At 38.7% G+C, this 25,385-nt stretch overlaps 1 protein-coding gene across 1 annotated transcript; it reads right to left on the reverse strand.

Annotated features, from left to right (window-relative positions):
• Positions 1–11,400: 11,400 nt before the first annotated feature.
• Positions 11,401–25,111, reverse strand: LOC117300134 (phosphatidylinositol transfer protein beta isoform-like). The gene is made up of 10 exons (XM_033783845.1): positions 24,988–25,111; positions 24,137–24,167; positions 23,369–23,529; positions 22,362–22,461; positions 21,517–21,597; positions 21,128–21,199; positions 20,591–20,662; positions 20,101–20,193; positions 17,736–17,858; positions 11,401–11,728 (listed from the first exon to the last, which is right to left on the reverse strand). The coding sequence occupies exons 1-10, from the start codon at positions 25,059–25,061 to the stop codon at positions 11,687–11,689; spliced, it is 849 nt and encodes a 282-aa protein (XP_033639736.1). The 5' UTR covers positions 25,062–25,111; the 3' UTR covers positions 11,401–11,686.
• Positions 25,112–25,385: the final 274 nt, after the last annotated feature.

Raw genomic sequence — 25,385 nt, forward strand, 5'->3', positions numbered from 1 at the left:
ATTGGGTCAAAGAAACGGATGATTTTACTAGTGCAGGCAGTTTGTTCCATAGACGAGGGGCAGCATGTGAAAAAGATCGGTCTCCCCATGAATGTACATGTATATATAAATATATTCAATCAAAAGCCATTTTACACTTCCGGTAAACAGTTTTGTCCAAGTCCCACACTTCGTGTATCACAACTAATATATAAAATAACAAACCTGTGAAAATTTAGGTTCAATCGGTCATCGGAGTCGGGAGAAAATAACGGGAAAACCCACTCTTGTTTCCGCGCGTTTCGCCGTGTCATGACATGTGTTTAAAATAAATCCGTAATTCTCGCTAACGAAAAGTTATATTGTTTTACCGTTTTCTCAAAAAGTAAAGCATTTCATGGACTAATATTTCAAGAGAAGTCTTTCACCATTACCTTCTGTAAACCCTGTAAATTATTTGTAAATCTGTGCATTTTTTTTCTTCTTTTCTGTACCGAAGGTGTCCAATGGCTTTAAAGAAAACAATAGTTGTAGGCTTACTCACTTATACGTCGAAACATGACAAAAACAAAATCTTAAAGAAAACAATACATGCTGTTCCGACTACTACGTCGAAACGGCTTGAAAAGAAAATCTTCAAGAAAATAATAGCTGTTCCGACTATACTATGTCGGAACAGCTTTTAAAAAACAAGTACAATCGGAAAAGCGTTTACATATTTTTGTTTACATCTTGTCATTCAAGCCCACAATGTTTGGTATATTATCAGGCCTCTCGTTTCGGACGATAGCGTTCTACTAAAAGCGCCACCAACGATGGGACAAAAAGACATCCCATGATGATAAAGGCCACGTCATAACTTCCAGTCATGTCGTGTATCAAACCTAGTGCAAAAAGAAAAGACAAAACGAACTTGAGATTAAAAAAAAAATGGAATTCAATTAACTATGTTCAGCTTTATATTTGTTATGTTTTAGTATCGTTATGTAAAAATCGTATATATATTATTTATCACATAATTTCCAACTCATCTTTTGTTAGCTTTGCAAATTGAGGTAATAATAAGTACTTTACTTTTGAAAATGTTTGAAAATATTGTTTTGATAAACTCCCCTCCCAGAGGACATTGACAGCACTGGAAACCATCGGTAGCCCCTCAACATTATTGTTAGCGTAAAACTTGGTAACAAGCAATGTAGAGCTTGCAACTTCGAGAGCCTATTGAGTCCACTTTCACAGGTTTGTTATTTCATGCATATTATGTTCAGATACATATTATGTTGAGATACACCAAGTGAGAACACTGGTATTTGACACTAAGATACGTTTAGGTGCAGCAGACTTACCTGGCATTTTTATTGGTACCGTAAATCTGAGCATGCGCACATTCCTGAGAGCAATGGCTGTACCCGATAAGTGTGCTGCCACCTAGCGTCCTAAAATGTCCCCATCACCAAAGGCTGGTGTCTAGTGCCTTTAAGGAGTGTCGTGAAACAGTTGCCAATGACGTGTAACAATTCACAATCATCTATACGAACACGTATTGACAACGCTTTTTGCACCTTGCCCAAAAGGAAAAGTACAAGCACATAGAAAGGGCTTACATAAATCCTTCACCGATTTTGAACTCTTTGTGGCAGGGGTCTGCGGCCGCAGCGGTGGTACCTGGACAGTTTCCATACGAGTTGACCAGCATTCTTTTGTACTAGCGATTTGCAAAGTAAAAGTCTCAATAACCCGTGAGTGATCGGATCGCTAGGCAGCGCAGCACAACAACAGGTATCACCGCAATGTCGGCTGCCACCAAGAGTCAAGATCGGCGAAGAATTGCTTCACACAAAATTATAAATCTGACTCACCTGGGAGGAATCCACCAACAAAGATTAGAAGTCCATTAATCAATTCCATCCAACTGAATGCAGAGGCAAGAAGCTCAGTTCCAAGTAGCTCTCTGGCGTATACATCAGTCAATGAATTTAATGCACCTGCGCAACTGGTATAAATAGCGACATTTACCAGAACCAAACCGTAAGACTTCATCCATGGATCAGTTATTAAGGAAATTGCACAACCTATTGCAAGTATGGCCATTGCAGGTCGCAACTTCAAGACCTTTTTATCTACGACAACACCTACGAGGATCTTTAAGAACAGTTTCACTACGCCCGCAACTGTTGAAAGCACAATGGCGTCATTTGCAGTGAAACCTTTCAATACCACGTGATCAACGTAGTATATACACCAGAAGGTATCGACCATTGAATTGCTAACAAATATTGTTGTTATTACCCAAAACGACAACTGGAAACAAATGGAGAAACCAAACCGACTCTTTACAGCCAATACAGTTTCTTTCAAAGTGCTCTTTGCTGGTGGTTTTTCGTGTTCTGTACAAGTACCATGCTCGCTGGAGGAGACAAGGCGATAAGACTCCTGATTGTGCTTTTTGATTGATGGTTGTCTCAAAAGGGCGCCACATACGACGAGATGCAGAGTAATTCCTCCCAATAGCAGGAAAGAACCTCTCCATCCATATATATCAAGAAAAAGTTGAACCAGTGGAGCAACTACGATTAATCCAAGAGGGGAGCCAGCTTGTGCGATGCCATTTGCTGTCCCATAGTTGCTTTCAAAACACTGCGCTACCATTACTCGACACAGGATGTTGGCACAACTTATGCCAGGTCCTTTAACGAGAGAAAAATGCAATAGTTGAGGATATTTAGATTATTTTAAATTTGTCGAAGATGACGAACGAAAAGACGAAGCCCCCCAAAAGCAGGTAAAGAAAACCGTTGAAAGAAGGTAAAACAAAACAGCAGATTTATTTCTCCCTCCCGAAATACTATTAGAAGTTTCCCTCGTTTCTCAAGTTAATATTTCGAGAGAACAAAACAATAATTCAAAGGATATAATATTTCTAGGTAACGAAATTATTTCAGTATTGTTTTTACTTTTTCAATATTTGTTTACCTCTCCCTTTAAAGGCATTGGACACTATTGGTAATTACTCAAAATAATTATTGGCATAAAACCTTTCTTGGTGACGAGTAATGGGGAGAGGTTGATGGTATAAAACATTGTGAGAAACGGCTCCCTCTGAAGTGCCATAGTTTTCGAGAAAGAAGTAATTTTCCACGAATTTGATTTCGAGACCTCAGATTTAGAACTCGAGGTCTCGAAATCAACCATCTAAACGCACACAATTCGTGTGACAAGGGTTATTTTTCTTTCATTATTATCTCGCAAGTTCGATGACCGATTGAGCTCAAATTTTGACAGGTTTGTTATTTTATGCATCTGTTGAGATACACCAACTGTGAAGGCTAGTCTTTGACACTTACCAATAGTGTTCACTGCCTTTAAGGGCTCCGTAAAAAGGTTATTATTAAGGACAACAAATTAGCTAATAAGGAGAATATTAATTGTTTATTTTCAAACCGAAGCCTGAACGATTTGTCCTAAGCAGATCTCCAGCGAAAACAAACTTGATTTTATCTGAAAATATGTTACATCTTGAGGAAGTATAGATGGGAGACATTTATTGCGGGAACACGTTAATTGGCACCGGACCGTCTTTGCAACAAATAAGTTCATTGATCTCGGAATCGTGCGCAAATTGTGAACTACAAACAGAGAAAAATAAATGTCATATCTGCCACTGCCTTTTGATCGTGTAAATAAGTCTCGCGACGTTCAAGGTCTCCATTACACTTACTGGTATCTCTGAGCCTTCAGTTATAAAGTGGGTACAATTTTGTTAACTCTTTCACACCAACTTTGTTTAGTAACCCCACTTTGTTTAATAACTTACTAAACCGAGTAGGCCTACTAAACAATTGAGTTATAATGAAATCTTGAAACCAAAGAGAGTGAAGAACGAGGACCTAAAAGAAAAGAGTTCCGGGTGTTCCGACAGAGTGAGGTTATTTCTTCATTGGGAGAACACAGGGAAGTTTTCTGCTTACTGGATTAACACGTGTTTGTGTTTGTAGGAATTCTGGTAAATTGGTGACCTCTCCGAAAATGACATCTGGATAAATTATATTGAGAATTGTGAATGCACGAATTCATTTTCACATCTAATTAAAGGCATTGGACACTTTTTGTAATTGTCAAAGTTTTCTCACTTGGTAAAGCCCAACATATGCATAAAATAACAAGTCTGTGAAAATTTGGAGGCGATTGGTCATCGAAGCTGCAAGAGAATAATGCGAGGAAAAACACCCCTATTGCACAAAGTGTGCTAACTTTCACTTCAGATGCCTAATAAAAATATCAGGCTTCAGACCTGAAGGCTTTTATTATTTTAGTGAGAAATTACTTTTTTTTTTTTTTTTTAAACTACGTTACTTCAGAGGGAGCCCCTTCTCAAAGTGTTTGCTAGCAACAGCTCTCCACTGCTCGGTACCAAGTAAGTTACTCTTTATGCTAACATTTATTTTTCTAGTAATTACCAATAGTTTCCAGTACCTTTACCTATCATCAATCTTGAAAAATTTGGTTTATCATTTCTGGACAGGGATAATCTAGCAAAATTATTACCCAATCCAAACGCCAATATAAGCGTGATCTGAGGGAGACCAGACGCGAAGGATGAAAGAATCAACGAACACCCAGCCATCAAACCGCTCATCATGACAACAGCCCTCGTTCCAATTAGGGAACTTAAAGGTCCAGCAAAAATTCCTATAAACAAATCCATTAAAAAAGCATAATATAAATCACATTATGCACATAGGAATGGTGCTTTGTTTTTAAACAATACGTGTATTGTCATAATGTATCATTCTGAAGCATGAATACTAGCTATGACAACATACAATTAAAGTTACACTTAAGCACAATTAATATTAATGTATTATCCACACCCGATTGGAAGAAATAATGAGCATTTCAAACAAGGTTGCAGAGTTTTTAGTAGCACACATGGCATGATGTAGGGTTTACTAGCAGTTTTATTACTAGAGACAATGTACGCCGGTTTAGTATAATATGGACGAGTCATGTGGTCATGGATAGATATGCCAGTTGGCAAAGGTTTTAGAAAGAACGGCATTAGGAGTTTAAGTACGACATTACGTCATACAACCTGCTTCGTAGGAGGAATATAAATAGCAAATCACCTGCAAAATTAATGACGCCTACGACGATAGCAACCATCCAACCAATTAGCCAAGTCTGGACTTCAAACTGCTCCTTAAAAGTCGGTAACATGAATCCAAGACCCTTTATCACTCCTACCCAAAGCATCCAATCCAGTAGGAGACACATCACTGCAAACCAGCCTAAATGTCTTTGTACATTTGTCATGGTGTTGAGTTTGTCTTGGTTTAATAAATGTAAATATAAAGAATGATGTTCCAACACGCCACATGCAATAATGGAGCAAAGCGAGCAATGCTTCATTGCTGTACAATAATTTAAAGCGCACTTTGACCTGGCGGCGAAGTTCTTTCAAATTGTATACATAATTTATACAGTGCTGACACACATCGGTGCAGGGGTAAAAAACCAAAAATATTGTTCTTTATCGCCGATGCACACAATGGAACCGGACTTTAACAATGACAATACCAAAAGTGCAATCGTCAGCCGTTGAAGTTTATTATACATGGGGCTGATGGTGATCAAAAGGATAAAAGTCTGTTGTTGATACAACCGCCCACTTATATTCAACTGACCATGAATCACGGACCATATGCACAAAATAAAATATTCAAAAGAATATCCATATAATAGATTTGTCTGGTGTATAAACTGATGTCCCAGCCATGGGATTTTCGTGTGTTTTTGCTAGATTCCTCGCTCCCCAACCAAAGTGACTACAAAACGTCTCTAATGGATAACAATTGTATATTTCGACATGGTTTTTTCCCCAGCAAGAGTTGTGGGGCCCATTTTCTCTAGTATTTATTTTTATCACACAAATAGTGTTCCCTTTTATGTTTTATTATGATGTTGGGTATTTTGTTTATCTGTTTCATTTAAATATATGGTTAAGTTTTATTTTACGCTAACTGTTTTTGTGTTTGTTCTTCCTGTAATTTTGAATTGTTTTGCCGCTACATAAGATTACACCCACTAAATAGAATTGCTTACATTGCTTTCTTCGTTAGAAAAAGGGGGGGGGGGTCCGTACTCGTTAAGGTTTGCTTTTTATGGGCCCCTCCATCCCCTACATATGATTTGCATTGATTTTTAGTTTTTGTTTTCTATTATTGTACGACTGCATTTGCTTGTACTAAATTATTTATTACCTTCTGTGTGGACTAAGCAAGTCTCGCGCGTATTTAAACTTGCGGGACCATTATGTTCCAAAGCTTATGGAGTTTTACGTGGGACATTTTTTCCGTCCATTATTTTAGTTTAACGTAGTTTATGACCATGAATATTAGAAATATTGTTGGAAATGTAATACTAGTTAACAAAACGTATACAAGTAAAATTATTTCAACAAAAAAAATCCTACTTTCGGGATGTCGACTTCCCGAGATAAATTATCACAGGAAGACGACATCCTAATTTTAGGATGTCGACTTCCCGAGATAAATTATCACAGCAAGACGACATCCTACTTTTGGGATATCGACATTCCCAGATAAATTATCACAGGAAGACGACATTCTTCTTTTAGAATGTCGACTTCCCGAGATAAATTACCACAGGAAGATGACAACTGACGTTTAGGATGTCGACATCCCGAGATAAATTATCACAGCAAGACGACATCCTACTTTTAGGATGTCGACATCCCGAGATAAATTATCACAGGAAGACGACATCCTACTTTTAGGATGTCGACATTCCGAGATAAATTATCACAGGAAGACGACATTCTTCTTTAATAATGTCGACTGTTTGTGGGATAGGAGAAAAATTTGGAAAAACCGTGACCTCAATTTGACCTCTACTTCCGGGTCAACCGGAAGTGGGACCATATCTCAAGAACTACTCAACCGATTTTCAATTTGTTTTCACTTACAGACTCCTTTACATTAATATTGACTGTGAAAACCCGTGACCCCATGTTGGCCTCTACGTCCGGGTGAACCGGAAGTGGGACCATACGCCAAGTACTATACAACCGATTTTCAATCCTTTTTGTTCAGTTTTATCCTCCTAAGGCATTAAAAATAAACTTTGAAAATCCATGACCCCAAGTTGACCTCTACTTCCGGGTCAACCAGAAGTGGCACCATATCTCAAGAACTACACAACCGATTTTCTAACCTTTTTCAGTTACAGACTCCTTAGCCTTAGGTTACCGTGACCCCATGAAGTGGCACCGTAACTCAAGACACTGTACAGTATTTTTCAAACTTTTTTTCAGTTAAAGACTCCTTGGTAATTTTAACACATAATCAAAGAAAAAGAACACGGAACAGCTTTGTGTTTGTTCACAAACACCTAATGTCTAGTTTCAGTATTGTTTTTACTTTTTCAATATTTGTTTACCTCTCCCTTTAAAGGTAGTGGACACTATTGGTAATTACTCAAAATAATTATTGGCATAAAACCTTTCTTGGTGACGAGTAATGGGGAGAGGTTGATGGTATAAAACATTGTGAGAAACGGCTCCCTCTGAAGTGCCATAGTTTTCGAGAAAGAAGTAATTTTCCACGAATTTGATTTCGAGACCTCAGATTTAGAACTTGAGGTCTTGAAATCAACCATCTAAACGCACACAATTCGTGTGACAAGGGTTATTTTTCTTTCATTATTATCTCGCAATTTCGATGACCGATTGAGCTCAAATTTTGACAGGTTTGTTATTTTATGCATCTGTTGAGATACACCAACTGTGAAGGCTAGTCTTTGACACTTACCAATAGTGTTCACTGCCTTTAAGGGCTCCGTAAAAAGGTTATTATTTAGGACAACAAATTAGCTAATAAGGAGAATATTAATTGTTTATTTTCAAACCGAAGCCTGAACGATTTGTTCTAAGCAGATCTCCAGCGAAAACAAACATGATTTTATCTGAAAATATGTTACATCTTGAGGAAGTATAGATGGGAGACATTTATTGCGGGAACACGTTAATTGGCAGCGGAACGTCTTTGCAACAAATAAGTTCATTGATCTCGGAATCGTGCGCAAATTGTGAACTACAAACAGAGAAAAATAAATGTCATATCTGCCACTGCCTTTTGATCGTGTAAATAAGTCTCGCGACGTTCAAGGTCTCCATTACACTTACAGGTATCTCTGAGCCTTCACATATAAAGTGGGTACAATTTTGTTAACCCTTTCACACCAACTTTGTTTAGTAACCCCACTTTTTTAATAACTTACTAAACCGAGTAGGCCTACTAAACAATTGAGTTATAATGAAATCTTGAAACCAAAGAGAGTGAAGAACGAGGACTTAAAAGAAAAGAGTTCCGGGTGTTCCGACAGAGTGAGGTTATTTCTTCATTGGGAGAACACAGGGAAGTTTTCTGCTTACTGGATTAACACGTGTTTGTGTTTGTAGGAATTCTGGTAAATTGGTGACCTCTCCGAAAATGACATCTGGATAAATTATATTGAGAATTGTGAATGCACGAATTCATTTTCACATCTAATTAAAGGCATTGGACACTATTTGTAATTGTCAAAAGCCAGTTTTCTCACTTGGTAAAGCCCAACATATGCATAAAATAACAAGTCTGTGAAAATTTGGAGGCGATTGGTCATCGAAGCTGCAAGAGAATAATGCGAGGAAAAACACCCCTATTGCACAAAGTGTGCTAACTTTCACTTCAGATGCCTAATAAAAATATCAGGCTTCAGACCTGAAGGCTTTTATTTTTTTAGTGAGAAATTACACCTCTTTTTTTAAAAACTACGTTACTTCAGAGGGAGCCCCTTCTCAAAGTGTTTGCTAGCAACAGCTCTCCACTGCTCGGTACCACGTAAGTTACTCTTTATGCTAACATTTATTTTTCTAGTAATTACCAATAGTTTCCAGTACCTTTACCTATCATCAATCTTGCAAAATTTGGTTTATCATTTCTGGACAGGGATAATCTAGCAAAATTATTATCCAATCCAAACGCCAATAAAAGCGTGATCTGAGGGAGACCAGACGCGAAGGATGAAAGAATCAACGAACACCCAGCCATCAAACCGCTCATCATGACAACAGCCCTCGTTCCAATTAGGGAACTTAAAGGTCCAGCAAAAATTCCTATAAACAAATCCATTAAAATAGCATAATATAAACCACATTATGTACATAGGAATGGTGCTTTGTTTTTAAACAATACGTGTATTGTCATAATGTATCATTCTGAAGCATGAATACTAGCTATGACAACATACAATTAAAGTTACACTTAAGCACAAATATTAATGTATTATCCTCAACCGATTGGAAGAAATAATGAGCATTTCAAACAAGGTTGCAGACTTCAAAGGTTTCAAACTGCTCCTTAAAAGTCGGTAACATGAATCCAAGACCCTTTATCACTCCTACCCAAAGCATCCAATCCAGTAGGAGACACATCACTGCAAACCAGCCTAAATGTCTTTGTACATTTGTCATGGTGTTGAGTTTGTCTTGATTTAATAAATGTAAATATAAAGAATGATGTTCCAACACGCCACATGCAATAATGGAGCAAAGCGAGCAATGCTTCCTTGCTGTACAATAATTTAAAGCGCACTTTGACCTGGCGGCGAAGTCCTCCAAATTGTATACATAATTTATACAGTGCTAACACACATCGGTGCAGGGGTAAAAAACCAAAAATATTATTCTTTATCGCCGATGCAAATTCAACATCTATTGCGTATGTATACATGTAGGTTCACTAGATATATCTCAGTCGGTTTTTAGTATTGTTCATCAAGGGATTGCATTCACACTGCATGCGATTCATCGCGCCTCGATTGACGTCACGATCAGCGGTCGGGCTTGGGTCGGGCTTATTTTCAAATTTGTAAATAGCATAGAACAATTTTTGTTAAACCTTAGTTAATTGTTTATTCATATTCCACTCATCAAAACACATATTTTAGTGACAAAAGCTTTATTTTGACAAAATACCACTTCCAGGTGACTTTAACATCGCTTTTATTATTCATACTTCATGTATAAATAGCATTTTCTTTTTAGATTTGTATTAATTAAAATATCAACATTCAATGGAGACTTTCAGGACGCTTGGTGGCAGCAGACTTACCAGGTAAAATCCATTGTTCTCGGTAATGTGCGCATGCTCAGAACTACGTAAACAATGGAAACTTACCAGATAAGTCTGCTGCCACCTAGGGTTGGAAAGTCTACCATTACGATATTTTTCATTTAGTTTTGGGATTTTTTATTGTGTAAATTCTGAGACAATTAAACTTTAACATTTAAAGTTGCAATTTAACAGAATAAAGAAACATCATGCCCATAACTTAAAATTGTGTGCGGCACAAATTCTGACTGGAACAAAATGAATGAAATATTATGTCCAATGAAATTACTAGTTCTAAAAATCAAGCACCTGTTTTCATCCTTGAGGATGAAAGATATTGTATACCCCGTTTTGACGTTTGGCACTGAGCCGCACTACGGTGATCGTCTGCATATGGATCTAGGTGAAAGGTGAAGAGGCCAGGCTAGGATGATTTCGCTTATATCCAGTGGTAGGTGGCGAACTTTTACGATAGTTATCAAAAAAATAAAGGCATCAAGATTTATGCGAGGAAGGTATTGAAGAAAATGATGTGTGGATAAAGACGGTCCTCTACTTAAAAACAAACAAGCATTTAATAATATCAAAAAGTAAAATTACAATAATGCAATTCAAAATATGAAATTTGACTTTCCTTAAAAATGTTAAAATACAAACTTCTACAAACAATGAGGTCAAAGGTCACACAAACACAATACTCTTCTGATAACACTTTTACGAAACAAACATTATTTTACTATAGCTGGCTAACACCATGAAGTTACTCTTCCTATTTAAAGCAACGAACTCGGTTAAATATGAACAAAAACATAAAAAACCACAAGCACCCCTATAAAAACAGGTTGTGGGTGTGGGGGATGGGGCAGGATAGGGTAGGGGATGGGGCAGGATAGGGTAGGGGATGGGGCAGGATAGGGTAGGGGATGGGGCAGGATAGGGTAGGGGATGGGACAGGATAGGGTAGGGGATGGGGCAGGATAGGGTAGGGGATGGGGCAGGATAGGGTAGGGGATGGGGCAGGATAGGGTAGGGGATGGGGCAGGATAGGGTAGGGGATGGGGCAGGATAGGGTAGGGGATGGGGCAGGATAGGGTAGGGGATGGGGCAGGATAGGGTAGGGGATGGGGCAGGATAGGGTAGGGGATGGGGCAGGATAGGGTAGGGGATGGGGCAGGATAGGGTAGGGGATGGGGCAGGATAGGGTAGGGGATGAGGCAGGATAGGGTAGGGGATGGGGCAGGATAGGGTAGGGGATGGGGCAGGATAGGGTAGGGGATGGGGCAGGATAGGGTGGGGATGGGGCAGGATATATGGAGTGAAATAAGCTGCTGCCAAACCGGTCTCAGTTCTTATTGCCCTATTGTTCGTTGGAAAGCACCAATACCATCACAAACCTTACTAGCATGAAAATTATTGTTCATTTAGTTAGCATCTACTTGACATTAATTAAGTATTAGTTATTTTACTTCAAAACACATTATCCATTATATAAAGACGATCCAATACAGTCTGTGAGACTTCACCATCCTTCTCTATTAGTGCACGACCATGCCGCGGACGTCCCCTCTAGTGCGAAGCTGTGAATGCAAAAACAACAACATGTAAACCCATTGAACAATCAATTAACTAATGATTTGGGTTCTTTTTGTACGACACAAGATAGTCTAGGCGGATTCCTGGAAAAGTGACTGATTGAGGCATTTTTGGGTAAAAGTCTGGAACCCGACTTTTTAACACATTTTCGGTGTGCTGAATCCGGAAAAAATGGTTCCCAAGCGAATTTATGAGTTTTTGACTATCTAATTTGCATAATCATATTTTTGACCTTTTTGAACCATTTTAAGCAAACCCCTGTAACCAGGCAAGCAAAAATGACGATCGATGAGTCTGTACCTAGATGTTAAAGGTCACAGAATAGGATTGAAAAATTTCCAAAGTAATAAGTGGTAATTAATAATCATAAATATGCAAATTAGTGCCGCCATTACAGAAAAATCATTTTTCTTCAATATCTCGGTAACTAGGAAAGCAAAGATGACAATTGAAGTGCTACACCCATGTTTTGAAGGTCTCATAAAACGATTACACATTTCATGAAGTTGTTATTAGTGGTAAGTAATTTTAACAAAATATATGCAAATAAGTGGCAGCCATAGCAGAAAAATTAGTTTTCCCCAATATCTCTGAAACTAGGCAAATAACCATGATAAAGAAATGTTTTTACCTATGTTCTGAGAGTCAGGCAATGCATGTAGTGTATTCATTGGCAAGCCAGATGCTTATGCAAATGAGTTGGTATAGCTACACGTGCTTATTTATGCACATCAGCTAGTCCGAATACCAATAAATTTCGTCATTCATCACTTTTTGCTCAATCGATGCATCCCTACAATAGAGTTTTTGCAAAACATTTTCATCTCTGATGCAGTTTTAGCAACGACAGTCAAGACAAACCCAGGAGAACTATCCTCTTCTAAACAGACTCCTACTGCTTGGTTTGATGCGCCAAACCCTGTTTTAAACTGATTGGCAGAAGTGTAAAAGGCAATTTTAAATGGTGCCGAAAAACCAGATCATTCCGAGCAGGTTAGGCTCGTCAGCTATAGTAGACAGGCCACCTAGGAGAAGAAAAACTCTGATCACACTTCCGGGTAGGTAGAACTCGTAAGCCTAGATTGGTAGTATACCTAGGAGAAAGACCTCTTTGACCACCGTTCCGGGTAGGTAGAATTCCTAAGCCTAGATTGGTAATCTACCTAGGAGAAGGACCTCTCTGATCACTATCCAGGGTAGGTAGAACACGTAAGCCTAGATTGCTACCTAGGAGAAGGACCACTCTGACCACCATCCTGGGCAGGTAGAACTCCTAAGCCTAGATTGGTAGTCTACCTAGCAGAAGGACCTCTATAACCACCATTCAAGGTAGGTAGAACTCCTCAGCCTAGATTGGTAGTCTACCTAGGATAAGGACCTCTCTGATCACCATTCCGGGTAGGTAGAACTCCTCAGCCTAGATTGGTAGTCTACCTAGGATAAGGACCTCTCTGATCACCATTCCGGGTAGGTAGAACTCCTCAGCCTAGATTGGTAGTATACCTAGGAGAAGGACCTCTCTGATCACCATTCCGGGTAGGTAGAACTCCTCAGCCTAGATTGGTAGTCTACCTAGGATAAGGACCTCTCTGATCACCATTCCAGGTAGGTAGAACTCCTCAGCCTAGATTGGTAGTCTACCTAGGATAAGGACCTCTCTGATCACCATTCCGGGTAGGTAGAACTCCTCAGCCTAGATTGGTAGTCTACCTAGGATAAGGACCTCTCTGATCACCATTCCGGGTAGGTAGAACTCCTCAGCCTAGATTGGTAGTCTACCTAGGATAAGGACCTCTCTGATCACCATTCCAGGTAGGTAGAACTCCTCAGCCTAGATTGGTAGTATACCTAGGATAAGGACCTCTCTGATCACCATTCCAGGTAGGTAGAACTCCTCAGCCTAGATTGGTAGTATACCTAGGATAAGGACCTCTCTGATCACCATTCCGGGTAGGTAGAACTCCTCAGCCTAGATTGGTAGTCTACCTAGGATAAGGACCTCTCTGATCACCATTCCAGGTAGGTAGAACTCCTCAGCCTAGATTGGTAGTCTACCTAGGATAAGGACCTCTCTGATCACCATTCCGGGTAGGTAGAACTCCTCAGCCTAGATTGGTAGTCTACCTAGGATAAGGACCTCTCTGATCACCATTCCGGGTAGGTAGAACTCCTCAGCCTAGATTGGTAGTCTACCTAGGATAAGGACCTCTCTGATCACCATTCCAGGTCGGTAGAACTCCTCAGCCTAGATTGGTAGTATACCTAGGATAAGGACCTCTCTGATCACCATTCCAGGTAGGTAGAACTCCTCAGCCTAGATTGGTAGTCTACCTAGGATAAGGACCTCTCTGATCACCATTCCAGGTAGGTAGAACTCCTCAGCCTAGATTGGTAGTATACCTAGGATAAGGACCTCTCTGATCACCATTCCAGGTAGGTAGAACTCCTCAGCCCAGATCGGTAGTCTACCTAGGATAAGGACCTCTCTGATCACCATTCCAGGTAGGTAGAACTCCTCAGCCTAGATTGGTAGTATACCTAGGAGAAGGACCTCTCTAATCACCATTCCGGGTAGGTAGAACTCCTAAGCCTAGATTGGTAGTCTACCTAGGAGAAGGACCTCTCTGACTGCAAACTCCGGTTTGCAGGTAGAGCTCGTTCGGACGAGGGCAGCAACCAGGGTAGTCCTGAGAGGAGTGGTGCCCCCAAGTCTTATTATAGCCTTTAAAGGAAGCTAATGGTAAATCTTATGGCAAAGCATTTACTTCAAGTCCCGAGAGTGGACAGGATCGATGCTGCGGACAGGTGAGCTGGCCAGGTCTTGGCCTGACAGAATGGCATTGCCTTCCCGGAGGAGGTTATCCGACGACAGCCCAAGGTCCAATGCGATCTGCGATACAGGAGGCCGCTCACTATGGCTACCTTCAACAAACACAGTGAGGAAGGATGCGAGGGTCAGGGATATGGACCATTGTAGGATCTTGGCAGGAGTCATGAAGGGGATACCCTCCCCTCAATTCATTTTCATCATTGACTTCGCCCTCAGACGTGCTATCGGCAGTCACAAGGTGGATCTTGGATTCACATTGATGCCAAGGAGATCGAGCCTCTATCCCGTAGTAGCCATGACCGACCTTGACTTTGCTGATGACATCAGTCTCTTCTTTAACACCACAGCCCAGGCACAAGAACTTCCACTCAATGCTAGAAAGACAGGTGATTACCATGCACCCCTGACCACATTAGAGGTTGAGCTTTGTCATTGTCCTGATGAGAGATGCTGAGGCAGAGACGACAGAAGAGTTGGCTGCCTGCATGATGGACAGGGAGGCTGAGAGACGCCGCCGGAGATCCCGACTGCCCGCGACATGATGATAGAGAGCATGGTCGTCCAGTTCACTTGCCGGTTGTCCTAAAGCATGGGCTTCTGCCAAGTCCACTTCACTTGCTGAAAAGTTTGAATAAGGAGATGATCTAACCAAGACAAACTTTGCTGAACCTACCAAAATGTCCTCCTGGAAAATGTCAATGAGCAATATAAATTGCTTAAGTCGGAGAGTGCCACCAATGGGTATCATTGACCTCGACTGCACTGATGGCATTCTCTTCTACATGGCGGACTTGGCACGAGAATTACTTGCAGCTCCAATATAGCAGAGTATGACTTCATAAGAGAAGTTAAGATGTTAAATATGACTTCAGTTAGACTTAAGGAAGACCAAGGCGATGGCATACATCTCTAAAGACGGTAAGGACTAAATGGCGCTTCCGTCATTGAGAAGTTCAAGTACCTTTGTGCCCTTATAGGATGGATTGAGCGACATAGAAGTGAGGAACTCTTTGGAATGGAAGGCCCTTCATTATGGCATTGGCGAGTGTGTATGGAAGAGATCTGGTCTGACCAACATCACCAATATATATCTTTTTGTGGCTTCAGTTGAGTCTGTACCTCTTTGATTTGATTCAAGGTGTGAACTATGAAAGATTGATGCTCCCGGTTTCAAATTGATGCGTACTTCCTATCAATCATTATTTGGTGAAATGTTCACTGTTCCATACCTGAGCTTTCTGAGCCCATGTACAATGGATGGGAACATGGTGACTCAGAACCACAGCCCATACTGATGTCAATGAGTCAAATCCCTAAAAGTTACCTGCTGGAAGATACTTTGTGTTCATGCCAGAAGCATGGGTTTCAATGCACAGCAATGTGTGTATTTCAGCAACAGATTGGTGATGAAACTCGCTGTATCGCTACATGTTCTTAGGCAACAGCAGTTCATTCTATACCCAACTTAATTTGAGGGACTGGTGAGTGACACCAATTGCTCTTTTGGCCTGTATTAGCATCAAGTAGTATTTCGGTGTAAAGTTAAGGGGCCTTAACATTAAGTATTCATTCATGAATTGTTATGAAATTCATTGGTAGTCATACTATAGCTGATTTGCATAAATAAGCATTTTAAGCTATTTTACTCGCTCGTTTGCATACAAAGCATCTTGCTTATCATCATTGATCACATTGGTTCAGCCTCAGAACATAGGAAAAACACTTCGTTTATCATGTTTGCTTGCCTAGCTACAGAGATATTGAAGAGAAATCATGTTTTTGTAATGGCGGCCACTAATTTGCATATTCATGAGTATTAATTAGCACTAATTACTTCTGAAATGTTTTAATCCTACTCTGTGACCTTCAACATCTAGGTACTGACGCATCACTTGTCATTTTTGATTACAGAGATTTGCTTAAAATGGTTCAAAAGGTCAAAAATATGATTATGCAAATTAGATGGTCAAAAACTCAAAATTTCGCTTGGGAACCATTTTTTTCGGAATCAGCACGCCTGAAATGTATTAAAAAGTCTGGTTCCCTGCTTTTACCCCAAAATGCCTCAATCACCTTAATTAGACCTCTTTTTCAGAAATCCGCCTAGACTAAGACACATGTCAAGAGATTTACCTACGGTTTGAAGATAATGGTGATATGAAGCTTCACTTAAAGTCATTGGACACTTTCGGTAAACAGTATTGTCCAAAGGCCCACACTTCGTGTATCACAACTTATATATAAATTACCAAACCTGTGAAAATTTAGGCTCAATCGGTCATCGGAGTCGGGAGAAAATAACGGGAAAACCCACCCTTGTTTCCGCACGTTTCGCCGTGTCATGACATGTGTTTACTATAAATCCGTAATTCTCGTTGTCGAGAATTGATAATTGTTTCAATGTTTTATCATAAATTAAAGCATTTCATGGAATAATATTTCAAGAGAAGTCTTTTACCTTTACCTTCTGTAAACACTGTAAGTTGTTTGTAAATCTGTGGACTTTTATTTTTTTTGCTGTTCCGAAAGTGTGCTCAGTTCTTCATAAATCAGTAAAAAGATGTCACATAAATAATGTTCGCCTTAGTGAGAAGAATTTGTAAGCATGTCAGCCAACAACGTAATATGCGACTCTTCTGAAGACATTAGAAAGTCCATTATTCAAAGTGCCATCGCTAACTTCACAGTGGAGAGCAGTTATCTTTAACTTTGAGACAATTTATTTATTAAAATGCAGATAACTTCACTCAGACAAAATAAATTTAATACACATAAACAAATTTAAACGGACAAACGTATTTTAGTAATTTCGTTAAATTTTAAATTTTACAATTATTGTGAAAGTTTGATACAAATTTTGCGGTCTTATGATTGATTTAATGTACGGAGCCCATAAAGGGACAAGTAAAACAAAACCGAAAAGGTAAAATTCGTCCCTCAAAATATTAATCCATTCCCTCGAACGAGATAGTATTTCGGGGAACGAAATAGTATTGCGGTTGAACGAGATAGTATCAAGTATTTCGAGGGAACGACGAAGTATTTCGAGGGAACGAATTAATGATAACTTTTTGTATTACCTTTCAATTGTTTTTTAACTTGGCCCTATAGGGACTCCGTAGATCATGTACCTGACTTCTTGTGGTTTAAATACAACTTACCAAATCCAATTCTTGTTTGACCACTTCTTCTTTCTGGCGGACTTCTTCTAGTGTCACCCCAGCCCATTGGTCAGCCCAGCAAAACATCTGACGATGGAATTTAGTGACTGCCTCTCCATAGTTCTACAGCAGAAAAATATCAATTACTGGTAGTCATTTTATGAACAGTATGCGACAGCCAATAATGACTAATACTAATATCCCAGGACAAATATTCCGGAAGAAGATGTATAAGGGTCATTCCATGTCAGACCAACACACTTTTTTACCTCATGTCTTCCGATTTTGATAACAATTGCTGTGCTTGTAGGTCCTGATGAGCAATGAATGCACACCAATTTTTAGCCCGATCCGACTTACCATGTGGTCAGGGCAGGAACCACTAAAAACATTTTTAGGGTAAAATACCACCTTTTTGGTAAAAAAAACGTCATAACCATGTAAATTTTTATCACATACATGCAAATTTGGTATCAAAATGATGAGAATTGCATGCTCAATTAAATTCTTTTGTTAATATTTTTCCAGAAATGTAGGTTACTGTTATCTTTAATAAGTTATCGTGACCTTTGACCCAGTTTTTGAAATAATGTATCATTAAAAAAAACCACGAAATACAAATCACTTGATAGAGCATGTCTTCTTCTATCAGAATCCACTAAGAAACAGTTGGGCTCTTCAAAATCTACAACTTTAAGACTATTCTTGTGCAGTTGTAAGGTTACAAATTAGTCAATTTATAAACTTTACTTTATAAATAAAAAATATAAAAAAACCTTTCCAAAGTTACTAAAACTGTAAAGGGTTGAGGGGGGGGGGGGGCATTTCCCAAACAGAATTCTTTCCAAGATGGTAAAAAAAATGTCATCATGCTGCAACTCTGACTTCATCAGAAGGGTAGCATGCCTTTTCGTGTGCTATACGGTTAGCGGCGATATGAAATGGAAATCGCACAATTTGCACAAAATCTGCTGCTGAACAGCTCTACCAAAATGGGCCCTGAAGTCAGAGTTGCAGCATGGTAAACAAATTGTTCTTGAGGATTTCTCAGAAAGTTATTATGCATTAACTTGTTGTTCAAGATTCATCACAGGGGGTTAAAGCAAGACTGCATTAGTTTGTGATGATCTACTGAAAAAAGGCAGACAGCTTCTCCATCCAACTTTGATGTAATCTCTGAATGGGATCACTAGTAATCACAGTGGTGCGCCCGAAAGGGGGGGGGGGGGGGGCGATGAGTCTAGGGGATTGATCCCAGCTAGCCCTCCAATGTATTCAATTTGTTTGATTGATTTGTTTTGATTTTTTGTTTTACAATCTTCTAAAGAAATATTTGGGGAAAATATGGCCCACCAAAATAATTAATCCTGGGTGCGTCACTGAAGATAATTTAAATTCTGATTCGTGTTAAACCACACCAGCCATCAACAAGACAAAAATCGCAAACCATGAAGACTTTAAGTAACTTTAAACACAGAAGAGTGAGTTTTGTTGGTGGAGTTATTATGTTAAGTATATAAATTGACTAATTTGTAACCTTACAACTGTGCAAAATAGTCATAAAATTGTGAATTTGAAGAGCCCAGTTGTTTCTTGGTTGATTTTTGATAGAGGATGACATGCTCTATCAAGTGATTTTTATTTTGTTGATTTTTGGAATGGTGCATTGTTTCAAAAATTGGGTCAAAGGTCACGACAACATATTAAAGATCATGGTGACTTGTACAAAAATAGTCAGAAAGTTGTAAACTTTGAGTGATTTTTTGTTGTTTCGTTGACTTTTGGAATGATTATTTTAAAAACTGGGTCAAAGGTCACGATAACATATTAAAGATTATATTTCAGAAAATTTATTTTTGACAAAAGAATTGATTTCAGCATGCAATTATCATCATTTTGATACAAAATTTGCATATGTGTGATGAGAATTGACATGGTTATGACATATTTTTACCAATAAGGTGGTATTTTACCTTAAAAATGTCAGATTTTAGTGGTTTCTGCCCTGACCACATGGTAAGTCCGATCGGGCTAAAAATTAGGGGCATTCATTAGAACCTACAAGCGCAGCAGTTTTTATCAAAATCGGAAGACCTGAGGTAAAAAAGTCCGTTGGTCTTAAGAGAAAAACCCTCTCATTTCAAAAAACTATTTTGTGGATAAATGAATGGAAGGTAAAACAATTCAGATCTTTTTTAATGAGCAAATTCTAAAAACAAACTTATTCATGTATAAATAATGTATGGGTGTAATTTGAACGAATATTAAAAAGTTATAAACATGTCATAATTAACAATTAACAATTTGGTAAAGATTAGTGGGTTGCCTCAAGTTCAACTTTTCCCAGCGTTTGTTATCTCATTACCTGCAACAAAGTTTTTTCGAAACGGGTTTGCAAGCCGAACCACTCGAAATAAACTTCAAGGAAAGAGTAGACGCACATATGGGGACTCCTCTCCTAGAATAAAAACAAAACCAAAATCAAAACCAGAACACAATATTGCATGAAAATTATATTGATTACCAATACAATGAAATATAATAATTTTGTATTTATTGTAAATTGTTCTGTTTTCATTTGGTATAAAGCTGTTTATTTACAACAAACGTTTAACACATAATTTTGCACGGTTGGGATTCAACAGATACCGCCCATTCATTTTGAAAGCTCAAAATATGTGTGACCGTTTGCGAACGAAACACAGAGTCGTTCCTTGTAAAACTGCACCTTTTAAGGCACTGTACACCTTTTGGCAATCGTTTGCTTTCGGTCAAGGTTGGCTGAATAATCGTTATTGTTTTGCACCATGGAAACTAATACTAATTCCATCAATTTCTATTCTGAAGAAACCTACCCGCCAGCCAGACGTCAAAGGAGCTATGTTCAGTTTTTCAGAGGAGCATTGTGTGGGGTCCCAATTTTCATTCTGAAATCAAAAGAAGAAACCATAGACTATTGCTTAAATACACAATGTTTTTTGTTTAAATCATGAATGTTACTTCACATTTATATCAATCCTTTTGAAGAGGCAAGAACTTGTACCCAAGCGTCCGACCCACCCTTACTATTATTTTGTTCGTTAACGCTTCTCCTTATATTGTGCTGGCTAATGGTATGGAACAAAACGTGAACCTGAACGTGAACAAAAGATGATGCAAATAATTAAATGTTTGTGCTCAGTTGAGTAAGAGTACACGCACGGGTGTGGATATTAGGGAGGTTTCGCGTGCGAACGGATACGGTTTAATACGGATACGGATACGTCATCATTATGAAGTCATACGCTACTCGCAATCCACTGTACGTGTAGACACGGATTGCTAAACGTATGCGTATCCGTTCGCGTGCGAAACCTCCCTATTATACATCAAATAGCATAAACCATACTTACAAAAGATCTTGTTCTGCAGATGTCGATCTGTTCAGTTGAAACAGACGATGATCCGCTGATATCGCTAAATACCTGGAACATATATGAAAGTTACGAACTGAAAAGAAGCAAGCTAAAAACGAAAAAGTTACTTGCAAAAGATTTTAGAATGCACATGAGTCAGTTTCCGTTATACTACCACAACTCACAAACTTTATATTGTTTTCTACATTGCAAACAAAAGAACCAGATTTTTTGCTCAAAGTCACTGTAAGGCTTTGGTAATTGCAATTCTATGCTGTATCATCAACTAGGCACAACCCGCGCACTCAACTAACATTCGTTCTTTAGTGTAATTTTATAGTTCTTGCGTGACAAGAAAGTGAACAATCTAACATGTGTGTTCTTACATTGTCCAACTTGCAGTCATCGTTATCCACATACTTGGTTGTAATTTTGAAGTAGAAGGCTGATTTCATGTAATCCGGGTTCTAGAGCATTAAGGGCGAGACAAAAATGTTTCAATTCAATGTAATAATAATCTCCATACACACAATCAGAAAAGGCAGATTCATTTTTACAAATATAAAGTAGCAAAACACATGCAAAGAGTAAACGTGCCCAATGATAGTGATGATGATGATGCTAGTTTGGGTGATAATGATACATTGGTGAACCAAGTGTCAAATCTCAGGGAAATCCGATGTCCACTGAGATTCAAGAACAAAATGATTCATGAACTACTATATTTTTGATATTACATTTTTATTAAACCATTGGATTGTCAGGAAGAATAAATGGAAGTCCAATGGTTCAGTATAATCACGCACTTAAAGGAACACGTTGCCTTGCATCGGGCGAGTTGGTTTATAAAAAGCGTTTGTAACCGTTTTTTTATAAATTGCATATACGGATGGAAAGATGTTTTAAAAGTAGAACACAATGATCGACACACGTTTGGCTTGAAATTGCGTGGTTTTCCTTTTACTGTGCGAACTAACACGGTCGGCCATTTATGGGAGTCAAAATTTTGACATCCATAAGTGGCCGACCGTGTTAGTCGACGAGGTAATTTCGAGGCATGTTTGTGTGGATCTTTGTATTTTACTTTTACAACATCTTTCTACACATATGCATTTTATAAAAAAACGGTTACAAACGCATTTCAAAGACCAACTTGACCGATCCAAGGCAACGTGTTCCTTTAAACAAACATAAGATACGCCGTTTAGAACGCTATTGATTGGATACTCACAGTGTATACAGATAAGACGTAAGGAAAAGCATCCCATGATAACTCGGTGGCTTCCAGGGAACCTTTCGGAGCCAATACTCGTATCCATCTCGGCACCTTACTGTCAAGAGCAAACAAATACAAACAAACACACTATTAACAGTGTCATTAGAACAACTGTTTTACATTTGAATGTTCTATTTGTTCTAATTAGAATAATAAATTGTTAAGTTAATCACACTTGACACTATTGGTAATTGTCAAAGACCAGTCTTCTCACTTGGTGCATCTCAACACATGCATAAAATAAAAAACCTATTTGGTTGTTGAAGTTGCGAGATAATTATGAAAGAAAAAAACACCCATGTCACACGAAGTTGTGTGCTTTGAGATGCTTGATTTTGAAACCTCAAAATCTAATTCTAAGGTCTGGAAATCAAATTCCAGGAACATTTTCTGTTTTCTCGAAAAACTAAAAGACTTGAGCCGTTTGTCACAATCAACAGCTCTCAATGCTCGTTACCAATAAGCCCTTAGGCTAAAAATAATACTTCGAGTAATTAGCAATACTTGTCCAGTGTCTTTAAAGGCAGTGGACACTATTGGTAATTACCTCACTTGGTACCGAGTTGGGGAAAGGTTGATAGTATAAAACATTGTGAGAAACGGCTTCCTCTGAAGTGACGTAGTATTCGAGAAAGAAGTAATTTTCCACGAATTTGATTTCGAGACCCCAGATTTAGAATTTGAGGTCTCGAAATCAAGCATCTAAAAGCACACAACTTCGTGTGGCAAGGGTGTTTTTTCTTTTCTTGTTATCTCGCAACTTCGACGACCAATTGAGCTCAAATTTTCACATGTTTGTTATTTTATGCATATGCTGAGATACACCAAGTGAGAAGACATAGTCTTTGACAGTTACCAATAGTGTACCTTCCCTTTAAGCAGCTATATGAACTAGGGGCCTGATATCAAAACGCTACAGATTAATGTGGGCGTATCTTCTGTACTAACGATGAAGAATATACCTGGCTAAATGTAATATCCGGTGTGAGTAATGTTTCGCTGGTAAGGGCAACCCTTCCTTTATTTCGTCGACCGGCCAATTTGCTACGATCTCAAAGCCCTCACCTCCTCCCGTCTCGTAAAGACTTGATTCAGCAACTGACCATAAGTAGCCATTGCGAAACTGAATCATAAAAAAACAACAGAAACAATATTGAGGTTATTTCTAGGAATCGTGAATTACACGGCTACATTGTAAGTAAAGCAACATCCTCTCACTAATGAGAAGAGCATGCCTCCATTCACAGCAAAGGAATAGATCTTCGAATTGATATCAAATGACATACTTTAAAGGCAGTGGACACTATTGGTAATTACTCAAAATAATTATTAGCATAAAACCTTACTTGGGGACGAGTAATGGGGAGAGGTTGATGGTATAAAGCATTGTGAGAAACGGCTCCCTCTGACGTGCCACAGTTTTCGAGAAAGAAGTAATTATCCACGAATTTGATTTCGAGACCTCAGATTTAGAACTTGAGCTCTCGAAATCAACCATCTAAACGCACACAACTTCGTGAGACAAGGGTGTTTTTTTTCTTTCATTATTATCTCGCAAGTTCGATGACCGATTGAGCTCAAATTTTCACAGGTTTGTTATTTTATGCATATGTTGAGATACACCAACTGTGAAGGCTAGTCTTTGAAAATTACCAGTAGTGTCCACTGTCTTTAAATAAAATAACTGGTAAAGTAACAAATACAACAAATTAGAAAGAATTCATATATACCTGTTCAAGTGAGTACGGAAGTAAGGTACGGCTACAAATGAGAAAGAAAAAAACATAGCCAAGCATCTTCAGTAAAAGGTTCAAAAACAGGACAGTTCTATCAGTCATAATAATTGTAAGTTAACTAGTCATAATAAGTAAATTAATAAGTGCCCCCTCTCGTTGCCGTATCTCAAGTCGTAGGTGAGGTTGGGTAGATCATCTTTAAGTATCTACAATGAATAGGTTATCAGTAGAAACAAGACAACAACCAACAACGCGGCACACAATAAACTATTCTTCTTGCATAAAATAAATCTGCAGTTATTTAAAACTGAACTCAACCCCCTGCCCCCCCAAAAAAAAAAAAAAAAAAAATCTAAAGGTAATATGATCACTGGATCTGGCATAAAGTAATTCAAACGAAGACAATTAATTACACTGCCACGATATAAAATTGAACACAGTAATAAACAAATAAATGAAATCACATGATAACTATTTCCAAGTTTTCCAAGTTTTATTTTATTATATAGAATATTGTAGCATAGTTGCAAATCTTATCTTTCAGGGGTCGAATTGATTTCACTAGTGATGCGTAACGCATCTAATACATTTTGTGAATAAATGGAAACACAGTAGCCCTTATCACGACTCCTTTCGGAGGCGAAAGAAGCCAGTAGGAAACACAGTTTCCGTATGGCGCCAACCACTTTTTCATGCGATGTATCTACCTCAAGGAGATATCCTTTATAAAAATGAGTGAAAAAGGGGTGGCGCCACACGGAAAGTTTTCCGTGTGTTCTTACTTGTTGATCTACCAGCACCAATGATAGCTACATATAATCATCTGATAAAACAATGTTACTTACAATTCTCTGTTGATCAAGGCAGTGACTTGCGGTACAGCAACCATCAACGTAAGGAGGAGTGATAAAACCCTCATCTTGTTCAGATGTTGCAGCAGTCAGTAACCATGAATCAGAAATACTAGCAATGGCAGATACTGGGCCGTGGTAGACTGTCGGGTAACCTACATGGGATTGTAGATAAAGCCGCCATTGTGTATGATCACTGAGGTAGTGCAACCCTGGGATATATATAGTTCTTCCATGGTTCTTCAATCATATGTTAAATCCCAGCTAATAAAACACCAAAGGCTCAAGGCTCAACCAAGGCCAGACAGCCTATAACTCGAAAAATAAAATTATGAGAAAAACAAGCACAAAGCTGTCTGGGACTGAATACGACATACTCTGATCCACATCCT

This window comes from Asterias rubens, chromosome 15 (genome assembly GCF_902459465.1).
Source record: "Asterias rubens chromosome 15, eAstRub1.3, whole genome shotgun sequence".
Taxonomy (NCBI): Eukaryota; Metazoa; Echinodermata; class Asteroidea; order Forcipulatida; family Asteriidae; genus Asterias; species Asterias rubens.